Raw genomic sequence first — 23,516 nt, 5'->3', positions numbered from 1 at the left:
AATTTTAAAATCTACTCCACAACGTCGATACAAAGATACAGGCATCGACGCGATAAAAATTAATCATTCTTCGGTGTTCCACGACTTTACCAAGAAAGAAGATACAGATACGTTTTTTTTTATGGCGTTAAATGAAAGTGACATGCTTGCAAGAGATATATATATATTCCGATGTGCTAATAAAACGAGAGACAAGGATATATATCGATAGCTCATTCTGGGACAACAGAACAATTTCCCCGTTGCAGACTTTTTTTTTTTTTTTTTTTTTTTTGATTTGTTTGTTCTTGACTTCAGGACTCACCACTGGCAGCCCGCTGAATCATCGGACGCCTAGTGTCGCTATCAGACTTATCATCGATGGCAAAGATGTCAGTTGTAGGAGGCAGAGAGAGGCTGGCTCTCTTATGTTTGGCGGGGGTTAAGGGAGGATCAGGGCTAGAATTCCAATTGAACACCTCGTACATGGACGAGGACATTCTCATATCTGCAAACAAACCATTCAACGCTGCAACATTAGGTTAACTTTCCGATCGAATCTCTCTTCTTTTTCTTCTTTTTTTTTTTTCGTTCTTTTTTGCTCTCTTTTTCTTAATTCTCCCTAGTCAAGGGTGGGCAAGGGCGGGGTTTTTTTTTGATTTGAAATAAATAAACAAAAGGGGAGGGGGGGAAATTAGCACGAGAGTTAGATATAGTGCGGTTTCACAGATAATCAAAAAATTACGTTACAATATGCCTGACAGAGCCACCACCAGTAAGTACAGAAATAAATATAGCGGATGCATAAAGATCTTTTTTCAATTACCGAACGAAGGGGAAAAAAAATCTATATTTTTCTCTCTCAATGTTACGACTCTAGCGAAATTATGCTACAAACAGCTGTCTCTCTCTCTCTCTCTCTCTCTCTCTCTCTCTCTCTCTCATCTTGTAAGTATACGGTATTACAGAGAAGTCAACGAGCGAAGATGAGGTGCTTCTCGTGTATGTATATGAAGAGAAATTATGTTGGCAAAAGAATATGACATTGTAGTAGCAAAAAAAGAAAAAAAAAAAGAAAAGAAAATTTGGTTGAGATCGCATCGTTAATAATAATAATGATAATTGAATAACTGAATTGCATTCGATAAAATGCGCGCGCAAAATTAAAATCGGTGGATTTGGCTGCAAAAAATATATAAGAAGAAAAAAAAAAAAAGAAAATCACATGAAAAATCTGAAAAAAGACACAGGAAATGTAAGACACATTATCACAAGTACGATCACGAAATCATTTTTTTTTTTTCGAGCAATACCAGAAATTTCTCGATTTCTCATGCTTCGTAACGCAATAATTCCTTTTCATCGTAAAATCGTGGAAATATCGTGTATACTTGATTACGTGTGTTGGTGGTTGATATGTGTAGTGTTCGCTAATCAAATACGTCAAAATTTATACTATTTTACTTCGTTTGATTTATTCGCGATTTATAAAATTTCGATTTTAAAAAAAGAACTTTCCAACCCAACGTTTCTTTCGCGAATTAATCGCGAACGACTGATAGCGAACGATTTGAAAATGAAAATGAAAATGAAAAAAAAAAAAAAAAAAGAAAAAAAAACTGAAAGAAAAGTAGCGGCAAGCAAACGCACGGCAAATATAAATTATATCTCGTTCGCTTTTTGCGTAATCTTTCTGGAACGTGTAGTGCATCCATGCGTTACACGCTGCGGCGCATCGGTTACGCAACTATAGAGCATAACTAGAAGCGCTGTGTAGACAGAACGCAGTGAGAAAAGAAGCGGCCTTCGCTGTACGTCTCAACCATTTCCACGGTTTTCTTGGTGCCAACGTGGGAAAGGAGTATTGTTACACCAACGACACGATATTCGCTAACGATATTCTTTACACGAATCTTTCTCGCGAATCTCATACGCGTACGTATACTCTCGTCGCCGTTTAAAACCGACGTTAACGACAGACGTCAAACAATTTCTACATGTACATTACATGCTTCGATCGATATAACATCGACACCGACGTTACATATGAAAAGGAACAAAAGTTTTTATCCCTAACGAATGTAACGAATAATACTCGACATCCCTCGTATCGAATAAATTATACACGTATATAACATAAAATATATATATTGACAAATATCGAAACATGTATTTTAAATTTCAAAATATATCTATGGGATTTAGAAACATTCTCCAAAAAAAAGTTTCCACTAACCTTCGCCAGGTTTCCGATCGAGCCCACCAGCGGACGTGGCTCGTTTCTTGCTTCCATCGAGCTCTCTTTCGGAAGACCTCCTGGTCAACGGTTGAGCGGCGGAGAACATCATGACATTGGTGGTGGACGTTGCTCGACGGGTACCCCAGAAAGTGGAGCCGCCGGTGTCGGCCGGCTCCAGCATCCTCGGTGTCGAGCTTCCGAAAGCGAACACGATGTGCGACCTCTCGTTCTTCTTCTTCGCCTCGATACGCGCCTCTCTCTCTTGGTTCTTCCGGAGGATCGCCTCCCTTCGTTCCCTTTCCGCCTCGCATATCAACCGTTTCCTCTCCTCCACTTGGTTTCGTCTGCGAAGATAGATAGGACGGGGGAGTGAATTTTTAAAAACGGGATTTAAAACCGCCTCTATCCTTCTCTTCCCGCGTTTCTCAAGGAACACGTATCGTACGAGGGGCACGTACAGATACGAGCGAGCGTACATATATATATATACGTCTTCTCCTCGTCTACGTAATAGGCTGTGCGATTCTTTTTTTAGACGGGTAGGAAAGCGATTTTGCCGCGGGTGAACTTTATGCAGGTGTCGCGGTAATTTCCCAGGCTTCTCTGCGGTGGCGAAACAGTTTAGCCCGGCGTATCGTATTAACCAGGTCAACTTATAACCTCGTAAAGAGCACGTAATCTCGTAAAGAGCGTTTAAACACATTAATACGGTTCCCGGTGTCGTTTTAAATTCGCGTGTCATAGATTGAAGAGAAGAGGGGAAGGAAAAAAAAAAAAAAAAGAAAAAATTGGCCTCAAGGTGAAGTTATCCGTTCTCTCCCCTATTAAATAACCCAATTTCAAACGGAATCCAACAACTTTCCCTCTCTCTTTCTTTCAACCTAATTAATCTTTCTCGTCCTTTTCTCGAGCACCTTTTCCACTTCGTTTCCACGAATTTTCACGTATCGTTGAACGCGTGTTGCTCGATTATATCGCAGCACAACGAGCGATAACTCATGGCGGGGGAGGAAGAAGAAAGGAAAAAGAAAGGGGAGGAAAAAATTAAAAGCACAAACCTGTCATTGTCACGCGATCTGAGCTCGTCGATGCGTCTTCGACGTTCCTCTTCCCGTTGCTCCCGGAAACGTTGCGCGGCGAACGCCTGCTGTCTCAGCTCTTCCAACTTCCGCTGCCGTTCTTCGTTCTGTCTCTCACGGACGAGCTTCGCCCTGTCCACGTCTTTCGCGTTTCCCGTCGACTCCCGTCCTGAGAACAACCGCGAGGATCGATTATTTCTCCTCGTCGGGCGTTTGCTCCGCTTAAAACGCACAAAACGTTTAACACAACCGTTTCCCACAGACAGTTCTCGAATATAATAAAAAATTACTTGGCAATTTTTTTTTTTTTTTTAAACTTTTTACTCGCTTCGCGAATTCGAAGAAAAATCGTCTTCCCCAAGTAATTTACGAATATATATTACGAAGAGAATAGAATTCGAGAGAAACGTTGATTTTTACCGTTATTACCGTCATTTCATATTCGTTTTCAACGTGAAAAATATTTGTCAAATATCTGACTGTTCCGATATGAGAAGCGTGAACGAACGGAAATCAGTCATCCCGACACCGGCCTTGAAAACGTGATACCTTCGTTCTCGCTAGGATGATCGCCATCGAGGGAGTCCTCGTCGTAGAGACTCTGCCGGCGCTTCACATCTGTCGAGAAGAAAGCGAGAATATGTGCGTACGCACGTGAGATTCGGGGGGAGTAATTTTACGGGGGCAATCGCGGCACACTGCAGGCATGCAGCTGCGTACACACCATATGCAGGTACATAAGTGCAGGTTTTCTCAAAGCGGTATTTTAATTTAGACACCACACGGTTTCGCACAAACACACACGTTTTTTCACACATCATGCGTCATGCATACTCATAAAGGAGTACTCGTAGTTGTACACACAGCGTCTAAAATCGACACGACTACGGATAAGCGTAATTCTTTTCGGTTTCCGGCGAAACGCGCGCCCTCCCCAACCCCTCCCTCGGTTGGTTACGGCCAACTTCCGACGTGGACCGAATGAAATTAACGAAATACGATTACGAAAGATCAGAAACCGTGACCTCTATGGGAATATTTCCATCGCCAAGATTCGATTACCGCGGCGAAGATAATCAATTTCCGCGAAATATCCTCTACAGCTGTTTTATCAAGCAAACAAATAAATTCGTTTCGCAACAGATTCGATTCTCCCCTCTCCTGTACGAGAATTCTAGTTTTTAGTTTTTGCTGGGGGAAAAGAATCGCCCATTCTTCGCGATATTCTTCGTCCTCTTTTTTTTCTTTTTTTTGCTCGGTTAATGCGATTATTAAAAATAGGACACTGCAAAAAGCGTGTGTTCCGCTCGTACGGATGGGAACGTTCGATTTATCGTTGTGTATTCGTGGCCCCCGGTGTCGCAAGACCGTTCTTTTTTTATTTTTTTAATTTCTACAAAAAACAAAGTTAAATCCTTCTTCTTCTTCTTCTTCTTCCTTTTTCTTTTTTTACAATTACGTTTTAAAATACGTTTTAAAATATTCAATGCAAACCTTTTTGATGTTTTACACGTGCTTCTGGATTGGTCGTGCAAGTTTGACTCGCAATTTCTCTGTTAGTATCCCGTCATATAGACTGCGGATTTTTATGTAACTAAAACGTATTCAAAATATTGAATTAATACAAAGGAAACATGTCACATCCCTATATATACTTTATATCACAGCAACAGATCATTGCATTCACGCAGAATGATGAATGAAAATTCAACTTTTAATCGAAGTGATTCATTTCGATATCTCAATCGCCGGATAATATAAGGATAAGAGGTTTAAGATAGTGATTATGAATGGATGACTCTATATTCTTCCCTGAAACTAATTTCTTCCAAGAATCTAAGTGTAGTTTATGTAATTATGTATACAGTTGATGCCCGAGACAAGTTTGATAAGCGATAAGAGAAAAGATAACAAACGATGAAAAAGCGCACACTTTTTCTTTATTATAGCTCGACAATCGGAAATTCGTATTAGAATAAATGAAAAAACGTGAAAAACCTTTTAAAAGATCCCGCGCCTCTGACAATCGTTTATTCGTTGAACGGAACTCACTATTTTCGGAATTACGGTTCAAAAATTTCTTCTTCACAAATTTTAATAAACTTTAATCAAGTGTAAAATGAAGATATATTTTAAAGAACGAAATTTCTAATTATCCCTCTCCCATCGATCGAAAGTAATCATCTTCACAATTGTAACGATTCAAATTCTTAATTTGATTAGAATTCAATCGAAATTTTAAAAATTACTTCTTCATTTCTGGAAGAATATTCCTTTCATCTTATTAACGATGCATTTTAAAATAAGCGCAAAAGTCAATGCGAAAAACGCGTACCGATATAAAATTCCACAGTCTATTCATCGTAATTGTTAAAGAGGCGCACACGCACACACGCACGCACGAGCAAAAAGAAAGTTGTGGCACACGCGTGGCTGTGGGAACGCGAGCAACCGACGAATGCGGTCATATCCAATTTCAACGGGGGATTACTATTAATACACGCACTCGTTACGAGACGCGTTAAATTCTGGCCAAACACATGTGTGAGACGAGTTTGTCAAAGCACACCGCACCGTTTATTTACCAATCTGATTATTACCTGACGAATCGGGAGAGGCCTCGTCACCTCCGATTTGGGCGAACCAGTGCATCGTTTGCTCTGCGGAACATAAATTCCAACTTCCTTCTTATGGATCTCTCTCTCTTTTCAAACAAAACCGTCCATGTCTCGGCGTGTTTACGATAGACACGTCCTCGATTGCCGTCTCGATTTATTAAATTTATCATAGGGAACGGCGCGCGAAACAACAATGACAAATATTTAGAAACGTCCCGACTCGATTTACCTTCCAAATTTATTCGAAAATTTAACTCGATCGTAAGGGAGGGGAAAAAAATTTATTTCGAGATAAAAAAAGGGGGAGGAATGGAGAAAGGAAAAGGAACAACACACGTTTGCATATTTTGAAACTCACGATTTAAGAGAGCGTAAAGTTTCGTAAATATTTCCGCAAGCTCTTTTTTTAACGCGAAGAAAATAAAATAGGGAAAATAAGGGAGAGAGGAGGGAATTTCCATCGTCGGAAGCACGCGTGCCGATCTTTCCGAACGACTCGTTCCCAATCGAATTTAAATTCCTCTAACGATACGGGGGAATCTCTCTTTTTCTCGTTAATTGCGACACCATCTCGCTTATTTTTGTCCACGATTCGATTTGTCTGCGCGAGAGAAAGGGAGGGAAGAGGAAAGGAAAAAAAAAGAAGAGAAAGATTCTTCCGCTTGCCGAGGCAACAACCGTCTCGCCTCCGCGTCGGTTATAATTGATAATTGGAAAACCGTGAATGGACGCGAGACGCGCGTAATTGCGAAAGGGGGGATTATTTTCTTTGGTCGAAACGATCGCGATATTAACTCGATAACAAAGCTGTGTAAGAAATGGAAATGGAGGAGCTCGCGTTTATCGCGTGGTCAATTATTCCATCACCAAGTTGTCGAAGAATCCTCTGAATTCCAACTCCCCTCCCCGAGTTTTCGAACAATCGAGGCTGCCCGTTTATCGCAAACATCTCCATTCTTTCCATTCGTTGTTGCGAGATATTAATGGCCGATTCCATATCGTGGCCAGACGGGAAGAATCGATCGAGTATAGGATCGATTCCGCGTAAAATGGAATTACATCCGATTATTGATGAACGAACGCCTTCTCGTATCCTGATTAATTGCAGTTCGCGCGTGGCTTACTTATTTACTCGTATCGCTTGAAAAAGAAAAGAAAGAAAGAAAGAGAGAGAGAAAAGAGCGAGCGATTCGGTAGCAAGAGATAGATTCGGTTTATTTCCATCGAACGACAGACAGAAGAGGAAAGCCGGTGTTACCTGCCGATGTTGTTTCCGGCTGGTGATTGCAAATGTCAGAAGGAAAAAGTGTGAGAGCGAAAGAGGAAGAGAGAGAGAGAGGAGTCTTGCCTGATGGACCACCTCGTGGCAACCGTTGATGGTAATTGGACGTTTCATTAGCAATGCGGATGCGGAATCGAGCGAGCGAGAGAGAGGGAAGGAGGGAGGAAGAGAGAGACAGCGTCTAAGCGGGAGGAGGAAGTGGAGCAGGAATCGAGAGAGGGACAGGAGAAGGGAAGTGCGGGAGGAAATGCGCGCGAGAGGCTAGAAAGGGAAACAGGGTGAAAGCGTTTCGACGTTACTGATAACGTTACGGATATAAAGTTGTGTTACGGATACGCGGAGAGGTTCTGTCGTCGATGAAACGCGCGTTAATAAGAAAAATACGAATATATGTATATATATTTGAAAGGATGTGCGCTCCAAATGTGACACGTTTTTTAATTAATACCAACGCTTCGCTTTTCACGAAAAGTATATACAGGAAACAGTCTCGATTGCGAATCGATCAACCATTCGCGTCAAAAACGTCCTTTCAGACGGAAATTCGAGAAACTCTCCTCGTTGGAGTATTCGCGTGTATATATATATAGATGCGAATAAACGAGGGCGAGCCCTCTTCAAGATGATTTACCTTACCGAGGAAAGGGAGAGAAAAAAAAAAAGATGGCGGAAGGGAAAAATTCCGAGGGAAAAAACTTTGAACGATGATTTTAAATTACAGCAGTCTCGAGCCACAATGAGTCCCACTTCCCGCGAAAACGGTCGAAAAACGTGGAGAGGCCCTCGGCGGTGGGATATACACACGTCGGCTCTGTTAATCTTCCGTCGCCTGGAAGTGAATCGGAAAACAATGGAAATCCAAGCCTTTTCATCCGCTCTCGCGGATGGAATTGAAATTTCGCTGCGAAGAAGAAACCCAATTGTAGACCGAGAGGGATCCGCGATAGTTTCCTCTTCCCATTTCTGAATCGTTTCCCTTATCTCCACGGGAACGTCTCGCTGCAGATTTAGAGCTTCGCCGGATCCCTTCAATCGTTCAATGGATACCAATCCGCAATCTACTATTACAAACTTATTACTCGATCGAGACTGGTGGGGGCCGCCTTTGTCCTCGCGAAGCAGGCCACCGATCGTGTTATCGCGAGTTGATTTCCAGAGTTGGCGAAACGATTTCTTTCTTTCTTTTTCGATTCTTCGATCATTTCGACGGAGGAGTTAAAATCCCTTTTATCGATTCGCAAACGTTGAACAATGAACGTTTACGAAAGTAGGAGAGGCGCAAAGTAGGTCGAGAGTGGAATAATCCCAGGTATAATCGATGCGAGAGAGAGAGAGAGAGAGAGAGAGAGAGAAAAATTTCAGTCTCTTTAAATAAGCTATACAATTTGCTAGTTTTAGTTTTCTTCACGGCTCTTCAACGATATATTTAACGGCGCGGCGAGAGAGAAGTAATTTCAAGAAGTGCAAATAAAAAGGATACGCGCGTTTCTTCAACCAAGGGAGAGACACGTGTTCTTTCTCCACGGGAAAGAAACGACAAAGACCGCATTGCCAATTGAACATCCGTATACTGGCCTATTGTTGTTGCCAATAGAAATGCGCCTCGCTACACTACAATGCGACGCAACTTTGCGTGAAACAACGTAGCGGGTATTATCTCGAATCTTCGGAATACGTATGGACAATAGCCTTTTTTTTTTTTCCAGTCTCGCTCCTTCGATGCCGTACCATTTCGACTGGAATATTTTCAAAATTCTTTCCACTCACCGAGCGGCCAACTTTTCCATTGAAAACTCGAACTCGCGAAAGACGAGCAATTTCAGCATCTCGTCGAAAGATCGTCGAAAATCCAACGTTTATTTCCTATACAAATTCGGGTTATTCGTGAAACTTTCCAACGGTATATTCTTTGATTATTCGACGTTAAAAAACGATAATTCGATCCGCGAAACGTTGGCTGTTTGGGTCAGCGCGTTCCTATTTCCGCGCTTCCAAGGTCGCGGAAGAAGAAAGCATCTCGAAAGGCAGTTGGGAAAAATCTGTCAGTGGATACCAACCAAGGAACTCTGTTAATTTTCCAGCGTTGGGGAAGTGGGTCGGGAAACAATAGGAATCTGTTCTGCCCGTCCACCTTGGCGCATCGTTCTTTACTATTTTTCTGTCCTCGCGGCACTTCTCGAGTCGATTACCTCTCCACCACTTCAACCACCCTTCTTCTTTTTCTTTTCTTTTCTTTTTTTTTCTTCTTTTTCATCCTGTACCTCCTTCATACCTACTTCTTTCTTTCTCGTCTCATCGGTACAACGTTCGCGCTACTTCTCGAATAATGCACAATGGCGAGAAGCCGTCCGTTTCTTCGCCATCCTCACACCATTTATCAAAAATTTATCATCCCGTTCGTCATTATTTATCTTCTTGAATATGCATTATCGTTATGCATTATATGCGATATAATAAGAAACAAAGATAAAAAGATTCTATTTATAAAAAAAGGAGGAGCAATTCGCTGATTCCGAAGCCGAATCTGGGCTTTCATCTGGGAACGTTGAAACACGCGTGATAGACACGTTTAAACGCAACGAGCCGTCGAGTGGCTCGTATTCCATTTTAATGGAGGCACGTCGGGAGTGACGATCGAAATTGTCCTGGTTTTCTCATCCTAGCACCATCGGAGTGTTCTACTAATATTTAACGAGCGAACGAGGCTCGCGCGTGCAACCGAGCTCCACGCGACTTTGCTTCCGTTCTCTCTTGCCCCGAGCTTTCGTAATTGTCCTCGCGCTTAACCGGCCCCGCGGTTCGATATTCCCCCCCTCCTTCGCCATACCTCTAATTACGTTATCAAGGAACGAACCTCCTAATTCCTCCCTCCCTCCCTTTCCAATCTATCTCGATGGAAATTTTGCCAAGCTTAAATTTATACAGCGATAACGTTATGTCAACGTTAATATTTGTTATTGGTATAATAAATTCTTTCGTCGCGATTTTAGAATTTAACGCGCAGAGAATCGTTGATGTTTATATTATATTAGAATTGTTGATAGAATTCTACGCGTGTTCACTGCGTAGAATTGAATTTGTGAAAATTTTTTAGCGAACGATTGGAAAGGTTATAGTCTCTCTTTCTCTCTCTCTTCTCAAGGTTCCACAAGTTACCAGCGGATTTTTCAAGCCTCGCCGATTTTTCGTTATTCTTCCAGACAAATGCCCCCGTTATTATCAATTTCATGGACGTTCCACGCCACAGTTGATTAAATTTCTGGCTTTTCAAGCGCAAACTCGGATTTGCGGTACGGATCAATCGATAGGATTAAAACGTTATTAAATCCATTTGTCCGTTTTGCGCATTGTGCACAGATATTGTTATCTGCCGTTGACCAGTTGCGGATGGATCCATACTCGGGATCGATCTTTTTTTTTTTTTCCTTTTACTCGAGTTCACAAAACATAGTGGTTCGTAACACCATGTACGGAATTTCTTTCTTTCTTTCTTTCTTTCTTTTTTTATTTCTCTTTCGAATTCCGCTCCGGAATTACACGCCTCGACTCGAATATCTCGTAGATAGCGGAATAACCTTGAAAAAAATGCCACGACTCTTCGCCTCGATAATCCAAGAGAGGATAGTTATTGCGTAACGATCGGTGAACCGAATATCTCTATCCGTTGTTTCACTCGTTTTAATACGGAATAACAACGGTAAGCTTTATACCGGTTTCCTTTATATTCGAAAACGAACGGTTCCTTTTGTTCACGAATTTACAGCTACTGATCAACGAGAAAGGATTATTCGTGGCTGTTGTGCGGCGGTAGCGTTCACAACGGAAACATTTGCCAGAAGCTTCCGCGACAAAAGCGAAACGAAATGATACTTTCCCGCCGACATGCGACACGAGAAGAACCTTTTTCGCGTGTTCACGCGTGTAAATATATATATATATGTATATATGTATACGAGCATGCATGAAGTGCGCATAATTGTCGCGATATCCGTGTGATTTGTGTGCAAACGAGAAAGCGACATAGCATCGGCGGGGATGTGTTCGAAACGATCGATCGAATACGCGATTCGCGCGTCGATTCTTCCTCTACGTTGCGTGGTGATCTGTCGCTCGATTGCTTACCCTTCGTGAGAGAGTGGCGATTGTGTGCAGAACTGGACCTTTGGTTAGTTTCCTCAGAAGCGGCTCCAGCTGTAACACAAATGTTCCAATATTCATCCTTTTAATCGATAATAATTTGGAAATATCTCTTATATTTATCGCATATTCGTATTGGCGGTGATAAAATTTTCAGAAATAAAAAAGAAAAATAGAAAAAGTAGAAATGAAATTTATAGATGATAAATATAGAAAAATCAGCGTCTAAAAATATCCGACACGAAAAATAGAAAAGGTGTCGAGATAAAGAGGCAGGGTGTCCCACTTATGGCTATTCGAAAATATCCTCAGAGACTGGCCACCAGCCGTTACAACTTCTCCGCTGACATTTGCATTTCCTTTTCATCGCGTTAGGTCGCGTGTCTCTCTAAATATCGCCGGAATGGCGTGCCCGCGTCGGTTGCCCACTCGCCGCTAACTATTCATCAAAGTTGCCCACCAAGTAGAGGCAAGGAGGAGGAGGAGGAGGAGAGGGCGCAGAGAATAGGCTCCCCTTTATGCGGACACACATCCATTGACTCTGCATGTAAGGCCAACTATCGCGATGCCCGCGTCTTTCGCCCACGTTGCTAACAAGCTTATTAACTCTGTCTTCATTAACCCTCCCCTCCCTCCTTCCCTCCCTCAGCCGCTAATAAACACCTTGAGCGAAGAAATTCAACTTTCCGGCAAACGGACCGACCAGTCCCAATTATTTTTCCGTGTGAAATTAACCGTGTATGTATACATATTTATATACACGATTATCCAACAAATTTTCACTCGCTACTTTCTCTTTCCATTCCATTCGTCAATTTCGTCGATAATCGTGGACAATTACACAACAATATTCCTGGAGAATTTCACGTCTCACATAAAAGATTGCAGACGCAGCAGTTCTCTCGACCGTAGGAAACAGGTTTATCTGGAAGCGCGGGTACCTTAACCGAAAGGTGGATGGCCGGTTTCACGGCTGGTGGCATATAATAAGGTAATTTGATCAGACGGCTTACACTTCGCGGGTCATTTCGCTTGGCAATCGATTTCGGGCTTCTAACTCGCTCGCGCGTTTATATCACGGGCGGAAATTGGCCGGCGAAGCGTTCGATATTTCGTCTACGGCCTTGTTGTACGGGATCGGGAGTCAATTGATCGGGGTACAATGGATACGGGCCACGATTCCATTGATCTCGATTGCTCGTGAAACGATGCCACCGGCGTAGTATGTAATAGTTAATGTATATATATATATGTACAAGCGTAAAGAATTTCAACGCCAGAAATTAATTATGCGATTTTGCGCTACACTTGTGCGAGTTAATAAACCGCCATGAGATTCAACCTGCTGTATTAAATATTAATTAATTTTCGTGTAATATAAATCATAATCGGCCGACCATTCCGCACTCGACCAGCATTAATTGCGAAAGAAAATGATAGTTTAATCCTTTTCCTTTTTCTTTTTTTCATCGATACAATTTTGTAAATAAAGAACGTGTAATTTGGATCCTTCGAATCGAATCGTTCCAGCGATTATTTCGGGTCAGGTACGCGTGAACTTGATGGCGGGACGAAGGCGTTGGCATCGAACCCTCGACGTTTCCACCCTTGGCACATTCTCCTTCGCCATTATCCGAAACCGTCCGCCAAGTGAATCGCGCACAAGTCGGTTGTGTCGCGAACCGTGAAGAAGATCGATCATTTTGGTCGTGGGATAAATCGATCGGCCGGAAATTGGCGAGAGAGAGAAAGAGAGCTTAGAGGAGTATCATATAGCCCGCGAGAGATAGTCCGTGAAAAAAAATTTGCAACGGTGGCCGGCCAGCCTTTTCAACGCTGATTAATAATGCAATTCGTCGCGACTGCCATTTCCTGCGTTTCACGCGACCGGCTGGCGCCTGCGGGTGAGGAGGCACACACACGACGCGTGCACAAACCACGCAACGAACATCCCCTTTCGCGCTACCAATTTCTCCCTCCTCTGCTCTTCCCCTAAAAGTGATCGCGCCAATTACTCTTCTTATCGAGTTCGCAATCCGTCGAATCTGGTAAATGGTTTCCATTGACGCGAGGAATCTTGATGCATATTAATTCGATCAACCTATAATTCGATACGTCGAAAGTCGTCAGAAATTTTTTTTTCAATCGCTAAGAGATACGTGTTAATATTGTTTCTAGAGTCAGAGCTAGAGTTCCTACATGAAAACTCACGACTACATCGACTCCCAAGCCAACTGAACGCGGCATTACGAGGATCTTTACGACGTTGTGTACTTCCTCCACCCCGGCAAATACACGCTGTACACGGAGTACGCTGCAATTTGTTCCAAGTTTGTTCAAGTGTCTATACCGTCGTGCTTCGTCGTGAGTTGTTGGCGGATAATAGCGTGGATGCGGCAAGATTAGGCTAGATTAGGTTAGGTTACCGTTGTAAATTGGATTCCAGCGTAAACCGAGCCGCGACGACTCAATATTCGATAATACGCCGGTTAAATACTACCCCAGCCACGGAGAAACTACTCCACGATACGGCGATAGTTAAAAATTTACACCGGTTCTCTCGGCCGTATCGTGAAACCCTCGAGTTTCCTGATTTACGGATCGCGATATCGACAGACGAGAGGGAGAGAGAGAGAGAGAAAATGGAATGGTCGAAGGTGGAAACGCAGAGGCTACACGTTGGAAGGAAAATCGTTTTATCGAGAGCTCTCCTCCTTCTTGAGAAATCGTTCCCAAGCCTGGTCCTCCCTCCACCAGAGCACAGATACAAGCTATTAAAACGTCACTATCGTGGATCGTCGTGGTACGATAATGAAGACTGAGAGCTCGTAATTCCAACGAAGGCGCGGCAGTAATTTCAATGGATGGGCCGAGGAGAGGTATTACTCCGCTCGCCGTGGGTGAACTCGCGCCAATGGCCGTCGTCCCTGAAAAGGAGTCGCCAGCCAGAGACGGACAGTGGGAATTATTACTCTCGAGAGTGGTGGCCGCGCGTTGTCAACCGTTCAACGTCGTATTTCAACGAATAAGAGTTGGAAAAAGCATCACTCATCCGATCCAGTTCTTCGAGAGTGAAGAATTAACGTTGACACGGATAGATTCATTACGAGCAATATGAATAACACGAGAGGGACGGTTAACAACGACTGTTCCTTTAAACGATTCCTTTAAATTCGCGTTTGAACAATTACGTTACGGTTATCGAGACCAAGTTTCGACGAGAATGCGACTAATAATGGAACGATATCGAACGAGCAATGAAGCGTTTCCACGCGAGAATAACGTGACACGAGGGTTTAACGATCCTTGAAGAGAGGAATTTAAAACGTTGTTAATAAGAGAGTCGAATGGCGATAAATCCTCAGGGTCAGAGAATGTTTCTCTTTGAAGAGAGACACGTATCGTCCTCGATGACAACGCGTCTGGAATCGAATTCGAATCGAAGTGGAGAGGGAGAAAAATTGGCAAAGTCGTTTTCACGCGTGAGCATAAAGGTAGGAAGGAAGGAAGGAAGGAAAGAAGGAAGCCACGCGCGGATCGGTGCGAAGCACGACGAGAAGAGGAATAAAAAGAAACGGCCAAGGGAATAAACACGCGACACGATACCACTCGTATAACGAGCACGTTTCGTTTCGACTTCCCGTCACCGCATGAACACCTTCGCGAAGCACTTTCGAGGCGCTAAATAATCTTCTGATTTACCGCCTCGTGCCGTGAATCGCAAATAATAGCTCGGCTCGCCACTTCAACGTTCGCTTTTCGCCAACGCGCGAACGAGCCAACCTTCTCGCGTCCTTCCTTCCGGAATTAATTCCCGCCACGGGAATGTTTAACGACACTGAAATAATTTGCTAGAATTAAAACCAGCGGAGATTTCCCTTTGCTTTCCAACCTTTTCGCTCCCGAATGCGGATTGAATTTTACTTTACGCGTCAGAACTTCGTCAACTTTTTCGTTTTTCAACTTTCCTTTCCTTTTCTTTTTTTTTATTTTTTTTTCATTCCTCGACAACGTTTTCGCAATATGGCATGGAAGATCGAATAAATCGTGAATCCAGGCCGCGCGATTAATCGCGGAATAATGTAAACAAATAATTTTAATTTCAAACTCGGAGAGAAAACACGGTGGAAGGTAATATAACACGTTGCGGAAGGAGAGGAGGGCATAAATGTCCGTTAAAGGAGATAGCGGTGATCTCTCGGGCGAGCAGCAAGCTCGTAATTCTCGGTGTACGACACCGGCTCGCGCTCCATAAATTGCTGTCGCGGACAAAAGGATCCCTTACGAGGTATCGCCCGAGGCGATTCTCCCGCCTCGTCGAATCTGCATTCGCGCGGCTCCAATTTACAAAGCCACGGCCACGGCTATCGAATGTCGCAACGTGTTCCGCAGCGGTGGCCCCGCGTTGCATGCAACCGTCGCATGCAACCTCTATCGCGCCTCGCGAGAGAAATTTATTGGGGCCAACGAGTGCAATCGTCGCTTCCCCTTCCCCGGGAGGAAGGGACACGCATCGAACACAAATCGCGTGCATTCCTCCCCATTATTTGTCCGCGAAGACGCATGCGCTCGAAGAAACGAGTCGAAAAAAGCGTCCTACACTTTGTTCCGTGCGCGCCTTTTCGCGCGCCAATTAGAGCGAGCATTAATCCCTCTAGAATCCAAGAATAGAGAAATTCTCGAGGAAATTCTTAAAGATATTAACATATTCTTTCTTCGAGAAATTCAATTTATTAAAATTCCTTCGAAATCTTTCTTTTTTTCCTAACGAATCGAGCACAAAAATAAAAAGAGAGAGAAAAATGGAAAAGTTGCGCATCTCCGGTCCAATATTCATACAGGCGGGCTACAAGGGATGAAGCCAATAAACACGGAATGTGGCACGGATATGAGAGCACGCTGCGCAGCGACTAGTTAATTCTTCGTCGTTTCATTTCCGGATCGAGAAGGGGGACGAGTTCATTTGCGCGTCGTTACGAGAGCCTCGTGATTATCCCGACGCCTCGGTCACGCTCTTCCACGACCCGTGCGCCTCGAATATGTTTCAGGGACGGATGAGCAAATATCAACCGTTTAATTAGTTGGCAAACACGGGTTAACGCGGTTAGCGGAGCGTTAGTTAAACTTGCGGCCTTCGAGCATCCTCGCCCCGGTTAAGCTACACACTTTTCCGAATGGCTCGAAGGGATTCCTGTCTCTGATCGATCATCCATTTCGGAAATCTTCGGAATGTTGCGAAACGAGATTTAGATCTCGTCAATGACCGTCATCCTGGACAGAGCGAGGAATCTGAATAACTCGAAAGTTATTGTATCTTTAACAGAAATATTTGCGTCGCCACGAACGATGCAGTTTTCAATCGTATTCTATTTAAACTTTAAAAGCAAAATAATTATATATTCTTTGCATAAATATAGAATACCAATTACATCGTCGCCATTGTTAACTCTCGTTTTACGTATCGTTTAAAACGTATAAATTATATATTTTGCGTAATATACGTTTCAAATTGCTGAAGTGTAGCACTCTTGTATTTAATTTTAATCGTAATCCCTACTTATAAACTGAATAAGTAACACGCGTGCTTCGTTATTCGCAACAATTTTCCCGAACCCATTTCGGGGCCAGCCAATTAGTTCGGATAATTGATCCTCTATCGTCGTATTAGCAACGTAACCCTTACTTCGATCGCGAAAACTTCTTTACCTCCTAAAAATTAACGACGAAAGCCGATTCTTATTCCGAGCCATTTACATTTAAACATTCATCGTTCGAGGACTCATTACGAAATTCGAGATTTTCATTCAACGATCGGATAAATTAACCTTTAGTTTCTATATCGATAGAGAAAGCTTTTAATCATCAACAAGTGTTCTTAATACGTTCCCCATCGAATCGATAAACATTTTCACGAAATTGTTACGCTCCCGGGGATGATTCGTCGGACAAACTACTTGGAGCAACAATTACAATTCTCCCTCCCCCTCCCCATTCGAGAACGTTCGACTTTATCGCGTTCGACGAGATTGATTTCAATTAAACGCGTGTCCCATATTTTTGGGGCACGATAAGTGGCGGGAAAGAGAGAGAGAGACTCCTCTCGAGCCGCTGTCGGTCGACAGAAATTAATCGATTCGGCCAAGTTTTTCTCTTTTTTCCTCGGGCGAAAAATTCTACGTTCGAACGTACAAAACGAACGTTGCCTGGCCATTCTTTTTCAACACGCGACTGAATTTGCAATCCATCGTCGAATTAACGTTGTTATCCTCGTCATCGTAATTTCAATATCATCGAATGAATAATAGTTCTTCTTCGTGAAACGTAATTATCAACGAATAAGGAAATAGTTAGAAACAACATCGAATATCATCGAATTATACGTATTAAAAAATAATACATGATTTCTTTAGGCAAAGTTCGAATTAACTTAAATCGAGGGGAGCGTTAGATCGGTTTATCAGAGGGTAGAAGTGTTAATTACTCTTCGAAATCGAGGGGTAAGAGGGGGAGGGTTACCCGTTTCGCGCCGCGGGCGTCCGATTTAATTATCGAGAACGCGCAGCCTTCCTCCTCTTCGTGGAAATCCGCTTAAGTCGCGCACGCGAACGTTTTCCAACTCTCAAGTCCACCTTCTCTTCTTTCCGAATTGAATTATAGAGATCCTCGATTCTTTTCTTTTCCCTTCGACTAATCACCACGTCGACAGTGTTTATCCGAGAGAAATTCTGACCTCGAAAAACTGACCTACCCCTCGAATCACCCAACCCGCATCTTCGACCGATTCGCAATCTCGCCACCAATCAACGTACATTCAACGACCGTCCCTCCGTTTATCGAATACGCGTCAGGGCGATGATCAGAGGAGCGTTGTATCGCAGTTGATCGTTGAAGCCGAGTAATTAATCCGAGATTCAATCTGCGCTGCGCTCGTTTCGCCAACCGAATCCTCCCTCCCCTCCGAGGGAGGGTCAGGGGGAATCGAGTGACCGTCGTTGAAAGAAGAGGCGCGTGGAGCGAGGCGAGAGCGTGCGACCGCAAAAACGAGCTCGGTGACGTAATTATCGCGAGGGAAATAAGGACGACACTTACAACAGTCCTTCTGTCGGATCGCGTTAATTGAAGTTGGCCATGGTGACCACCGAGCGCGAGAACAAGAGGGAGAGAGAGAAAAAAGAAAGAGAATCGGTTATTGGATTTCTTGCGAAGGGATAACGAGAGCAAAGAAAATTGTAATCAATGGGAAGGGAAAGATTGGGGGGAACATTGCGTGCATCGGGACGATAGGCTCGGGGTAGGGCTGATTATAACCCTTCTTCTCATTACGTAAACGGGGCGCAAGCCGGCCCAATGCACGGGTTTCAATACCGGTAAATTCGGTTTAATAACAGAGGGTGGAACTACCTAACGTGACCGATTCAATTATTCTCGTTATTGCTGTCGCAAAAATTTCTCTTTCGGTAGACGAGAAGTACGATAACGAACGATCGTCAACTCCTTGTATTTACAAGACGTTAACTTTAAAAAAAGAAAAATATATATACATGTAGGAAAGGTATTAAATATCGTTAAAAATCGCGATTAAGACACGATCAGATGGTCGAGAAAAGGATCCCTTTCCTTCCGTAACGAGGGTTAAATTAAATTCAATTATGCATTCCTTCCGATTCCCTTAATTACAGTTGCCACTTGGACGGCTCCGACGATCTTCGCGTTACCACGCTCGAGCGTCTTCGTAACGAGGGGGGTTTTATCACGAGTCGCAGGCGTCCTTTCTTTTAATTGCCGCGATGACGCGAGGTTCGAGCGCGTTCTCTCGAAACGCTGGAGAGAGAGTCAAAGAAAGAGAGATAGATGCGGCTCGTCGTCGACATTTATCTATGCCGAGAGCAGTGAGCAATGTACAATGACAAATGGCCGGCAAGAAACGCAGGCGAAGGCGGTCGCCGGATCTTTCGAGACGCGCAACGTTCGTTTTTCCTTTTTTTTTTTCCTTTAGGCATCGTCTTCTCGCCGCTTACTCCACCGGATTGTAATTTCAAATTTCTTCGATGCAACGGGACCGAGCGATTAAACTTTTTTTGCGAGTTTCTCGGGGATGGAGGAGGGGAGGGGAGAGAGAGAGAAAAAAGAGAGAATAATTCCCCTCGCTCACGCTATCGTTTGCTCGCGAAACTTTAACAAGAACACAGTTGGAAGTTTGTTAGCCGGAGTTGTGTGGATGGGTAAGTAACCATTATTTGATCTTGATCGTAACGTAATGCCGGTTCAATTCACCGGTTCGAGTAACAGAGCCACGAATAATAAAACACGACTCTCCTCCTCTCTAATCGAGATGAAAGTATTCGCCACGCCGTTTTACGAGCTCTTTTAACGCGCGACGCGTATATATTTTTCTAATTGATAAATTTCGCGGAAAAGTAAAAAAAATGAAACGCGCCGAGGCTTGCTTTCACACCCCTTGGAGGGTGAAACTTACGAGATCCAAATCCGTCGAAATAGGTCACCGTTAGTTAGTCTTCTTTCCCACGATCCACCCATTCGAGATGGATTTTAATGTTAATTGACGGGAGGAGTGAACGAGAGGAGAAATTTCACTTACTCGTCCAAAGATAGATCGCACAGATATCTAAGGAACCACTGCAGGGGACCGCAAAGAGACGAGCGCTTGAACCCCCCTCAAACGGAGAGAGAGAGAGTGAATCCGTGAAAGAGATAGCGCTAAATATTTAATCCTCGAGATTGAAAAAAGAAAAAAAAAACAATCCTCTCAACGCTTTCTCGGATTTCCAAATTGGCGGAGAGGAAGAAAGTGGAGGCTCGTCCATCCAGGAGGAAAAAACGTTCTCCAAGTTGTTGCTAATTTATTTAATTGAAAGGAAGGACGAGCGAGGAGGTGAAATTATTTAGCGAAATGCGTGAACCGTCCGTTCCCAGCTCGTGAAACGCGATTACCGGCGATAATTGAATGCACGTCAATTTTGTGCTCTGATTCGGTCCAATCTTCCGGCCGCCTGTGTGTCACGCGTGTGCTAAATGCATTGTCCTTCGAGAAGTGACCGGCTAATTTCATTTCCCAACTATCCTCCTGTGCCTGCGACTCGACGCTTCATAGATAATCCTCGCTTACTCGCATTCGATAGTCCCATCCCCTCTCTACATTCGACAACGATTCAAATCTTGCTGTTGTTCGGCCTCGATCCGCATCCAGATTTCTCTCGATTAATCCTCGATAACGGAGGATGCGGTGGTGCAAAATGCCGGGAAAATAACCGCGCGCCGGGGAAACAATAACCGGAGAAAAAAAAAAGAGAGAGAGAGGGAACAAAGACGGGAGAGAAATACGAAATTTAATTGCAAGAGACAAAAGTCAAGGCGAATGGATTTTTCGCGACCGATAGAGCGCGGAGAGGAGATGGAGATTGCGCAGTTTCCATACCATTCGTGAGAGAAGGGTTATTCGTTACGAAATGAAACGGTGGACGAAGAAGGGGGTGAAAAATAAAAAAAAGAAAGAAAAAAGGGAAAAAAGGGCGTGGAAATTGCGCGCGTATCGTTTCATATTTTTGAAACAAAGGATGGCTTATTCCTTGCCAACGAATTCGAATCTCGAAACGTATCAGGCCGGCGGATCCACCTATTTCGCGCGTCATCGTCGAATCGCAAACACAAACACCTATTCACTCTGGAGCCTCGACTCGCGGATGAAGACGACTAAATATATATATATATATATATATATATATATATATATATATATATATATATTTATATCCGCGTTCCAAATTTCAGGCGTGAAAAAAAAGGAAGGAAAAAAAAGTTCTTTTCCATTTCTCTGGCCGCTTGGCAATATTCACGGATTTATCTTAAACGGGTTGAAAGTTCTCGAAAGCGCGGAAGTAGACAAAGGACGGTAGCTTTGGACGAGGGATAAAAACGGTGATGTGTTTGCCACCTATGCCACCTCCCTTTCCTCGTTTGCTTCGGCTCGAAAAGCGAGTCCGAAAGTGGGAAGGGGAGAGAGAAACGAAGTTGAAAGTTTCGATTGACGCGTGGGAATCGCCGCCACGCGGAGTAGATTCCGAGGAAGCGGGTAGATCTTCTCACGGCTCGTTCGCCATCTTTTTCGAGAGAATCGATTGGGATCGCGGCCACGATTTTATCGACGCCTCGATGAATCGCTCCGCGCTATAAAGACGCTTGATTATTACTTTCGATTTTCATCTCACCGAGAATTCCTCGTTCTCTAGAATTCAAAGAACCTTCCTCCTCTCTTCTCGGGGAAAGAAAGGAGGGAGGGGAAAAAAAGTGGAGGAGAGATGGACGATTCCCGATGAGACCATTACTCGGGACGGCCCTGTTCACAAAGGAGTGACCTGCCACCACCCCTTTCCTCCCCTTTTTTCACTTTACCGAGTCTCATTCTGTCTTCTTTTGTCGTGGATTTCAATTGGCAAGACGCTAGACCATAAGAACCTTCTTTTTTTTTTTTCCCTTCTCTCCCTTCCTCTTTCTCTTTCCCCATCCGACGCGACGTCGGAGACAAAACGTCGGGGAAGATCGGGGAAATTAGGTCAGTTGATTAAGATCGAGCAACGAGGGTGAAAAATGAAAGGTTGGAATAGTTTTATAGCGGCGTAGAGATCTAGCGGAGAGATCGATAACCGAGAAATGGCAACCGATTCAGGGTTCTCCCTGTATCGCCCCGTAATATGGGGGATGGGACAAGTTATAACGTCATACGCGCCTGCGCACGTTCAAAGAAGCGCCCCGTCACGACTAGCTGCCGCTCCATCCCTCTAAAATCCATTGTTCCCGATGTTGTTCTCCTCAGATTATAACCCTTTGTGTCCCCTAATTGCTCAATTGTTTCTGTCCCTGTATAGCCTCGTTTGAGGGCAACCTCACGCTCGAGACGTGAAATCAAAACTTGATGTTACGCGTACGAGAGGACATAAGCACGCGAAATATTTACACGCTCGAAGCGACACTTAATTTTCACAATATTCATTTCAGGTTTCAGTCTCAAAATCTATCGACAATTTCTCGAGTGTATTACCGATAAATAAATAAAATTCGTTTTTAAATTTAATCGACGACGATATCAGAAGTATTTCTGGCACAAATAAATCTTCTCATCCCGTCAAAAAAGAGAAATACACTTCAATCTCGAGCGTTCTGTAACGAGACAGGATACCAGCCAATAAATAGGCAGCCAGGGAAGAGGCGCGCGATAATTGTTGCGCGATGAAACGAGTATCGTAAAACCGATAAGCTCTCCATTCACCGATTTCCTATAAATTCGTTCAATCGTTCGAGAATTGAAGAAGCCCCAACGGTGAGGGATCCGGCGCGAAAAATCGAAGTGGCGGCGGATTGGATTGCTTCCGCGGCTCGAGCCATTGTGATCAAGCGCCGATCGTTTATCAAGCGCCACCGAGGGATGAGATCTTCCCGATGATAGGGAACAATCGGAAAATTTGTCGGGTCATTAGCATCGCGGGGCAACGGCGACGGACGGTCTGCCGCGCGAGCCAACTTCCATCCGCCATATTCCACCTGCCGTCAGCGTCTCGCTGATTAATGGCTGGCCGAGCAACGATGCAACGACCATGTCTGTTCTCGTTTCGATCCAGGTGGGAGGGAAGAAATTTTCATCCGCAGCCGGGAATTTCCCTTCGTCGCGTGGAATTGAAAAAAAATTTTTGCCTCGAAACTGAACGTAATCTTAAGTCGAAAAGAAATACTTTTCTCTCGTCCATGATTTATTCGTAAAAGATTTTTGCCTCTCAAAGCGGGAATAATAGATTTTTAGGCGAAATCGCGAAAAATTCTTCGTTTCCAAGTTCGAGGATTAAAGAGAATCTTCTAGCCACACTGGGCTGAGAAACAAAGTTTCCCTTATTTATGACTTGGCGAGAAGAAGAATTGCTGGAGGAAAAATAAGAGAGGAACAAAGCGATTTGATTCGTATACGAACACACTTTCTTTCATTATATCGATTGTATAGCTTCGTCATTTCGCTTCCACAGGCAAATTGGCAAAGTGCACGCGCATTTTCCGACGAAAGAAGACAGGAATCCGAGGAAGGACAAGGAGAGTAGCCGAGGAAAATTCGTTAGTCAGCCCGTAGTCACACGATCTACATATAAATTACGGCCAATCACTGGAAGCGCGCTTAGCCC

At 43.7% G+C, this 23,516-nt stretch overlaps 1 protein-coding gene across 38 annotated transcripts in view; it reads right to left on the bottom strand.

Annotated features, from left to right (window-relative positions):
- LOC408685 (MAP7 domain-containing protein 1) overlaps positions 1-23,516 on the bottom strand; it is a 145,421-nt gene that overhangs the window by 12,034 nt on the left and 109,871 nt on the right. For 12 of the 38 annotated variants that reach the window (XM_026439251.1, XM_026439248.1, XM_026439252.1 and 9 more), the window contains 6 exons: positions 11,320-11,388; positions 5,898-5,957; positions 3,847-3,915; positions 3,277-3,466; positions 2,216-2,562; positions 305-508 (listed from right to left, as the gene is read on the bottom strand). In XM_026439251.1, the coding sequence (XP_026295036.1) occupies positions 305-508; positions 2,216-2,562; positions 3,277-3,466; positions 3,847-3,915; positions 5,898-5,957; positions 11,320-11,388 (939 nt within the window). The remainder of the gene's footprint in view (positions 1-304; positions 509-2,215; positions 2,563-3,276; positions 3,467-3,846; positions 3,916-5,897; positions 5,958-11,319; positions 11,389-23,516) is intronic. The other 26 variants (XM_026439255.1, XM_026439253.1, XM_026439256.1 and 23 more) reach the window with 5 other exon arrangements.

Source organism: Apis mellifera, linkage group LG2, assembly GCF_003254395.2.
Source record: "Apis mellifera strain DH4 linkage group LG2, Amel_HAv3.1, whole genome shotgun sequence".
Classification (NCBI taxonomy): Eukaryota; Metazoa; Arthropoda; class Insecta; order Hymenoptera; family Apidae; genus Apis; species Apis mellifera.
Note: the sequence above shows the minus strand (reverse complement) of the source record. Positions and strands in the feature narration are given on the sequence as shown.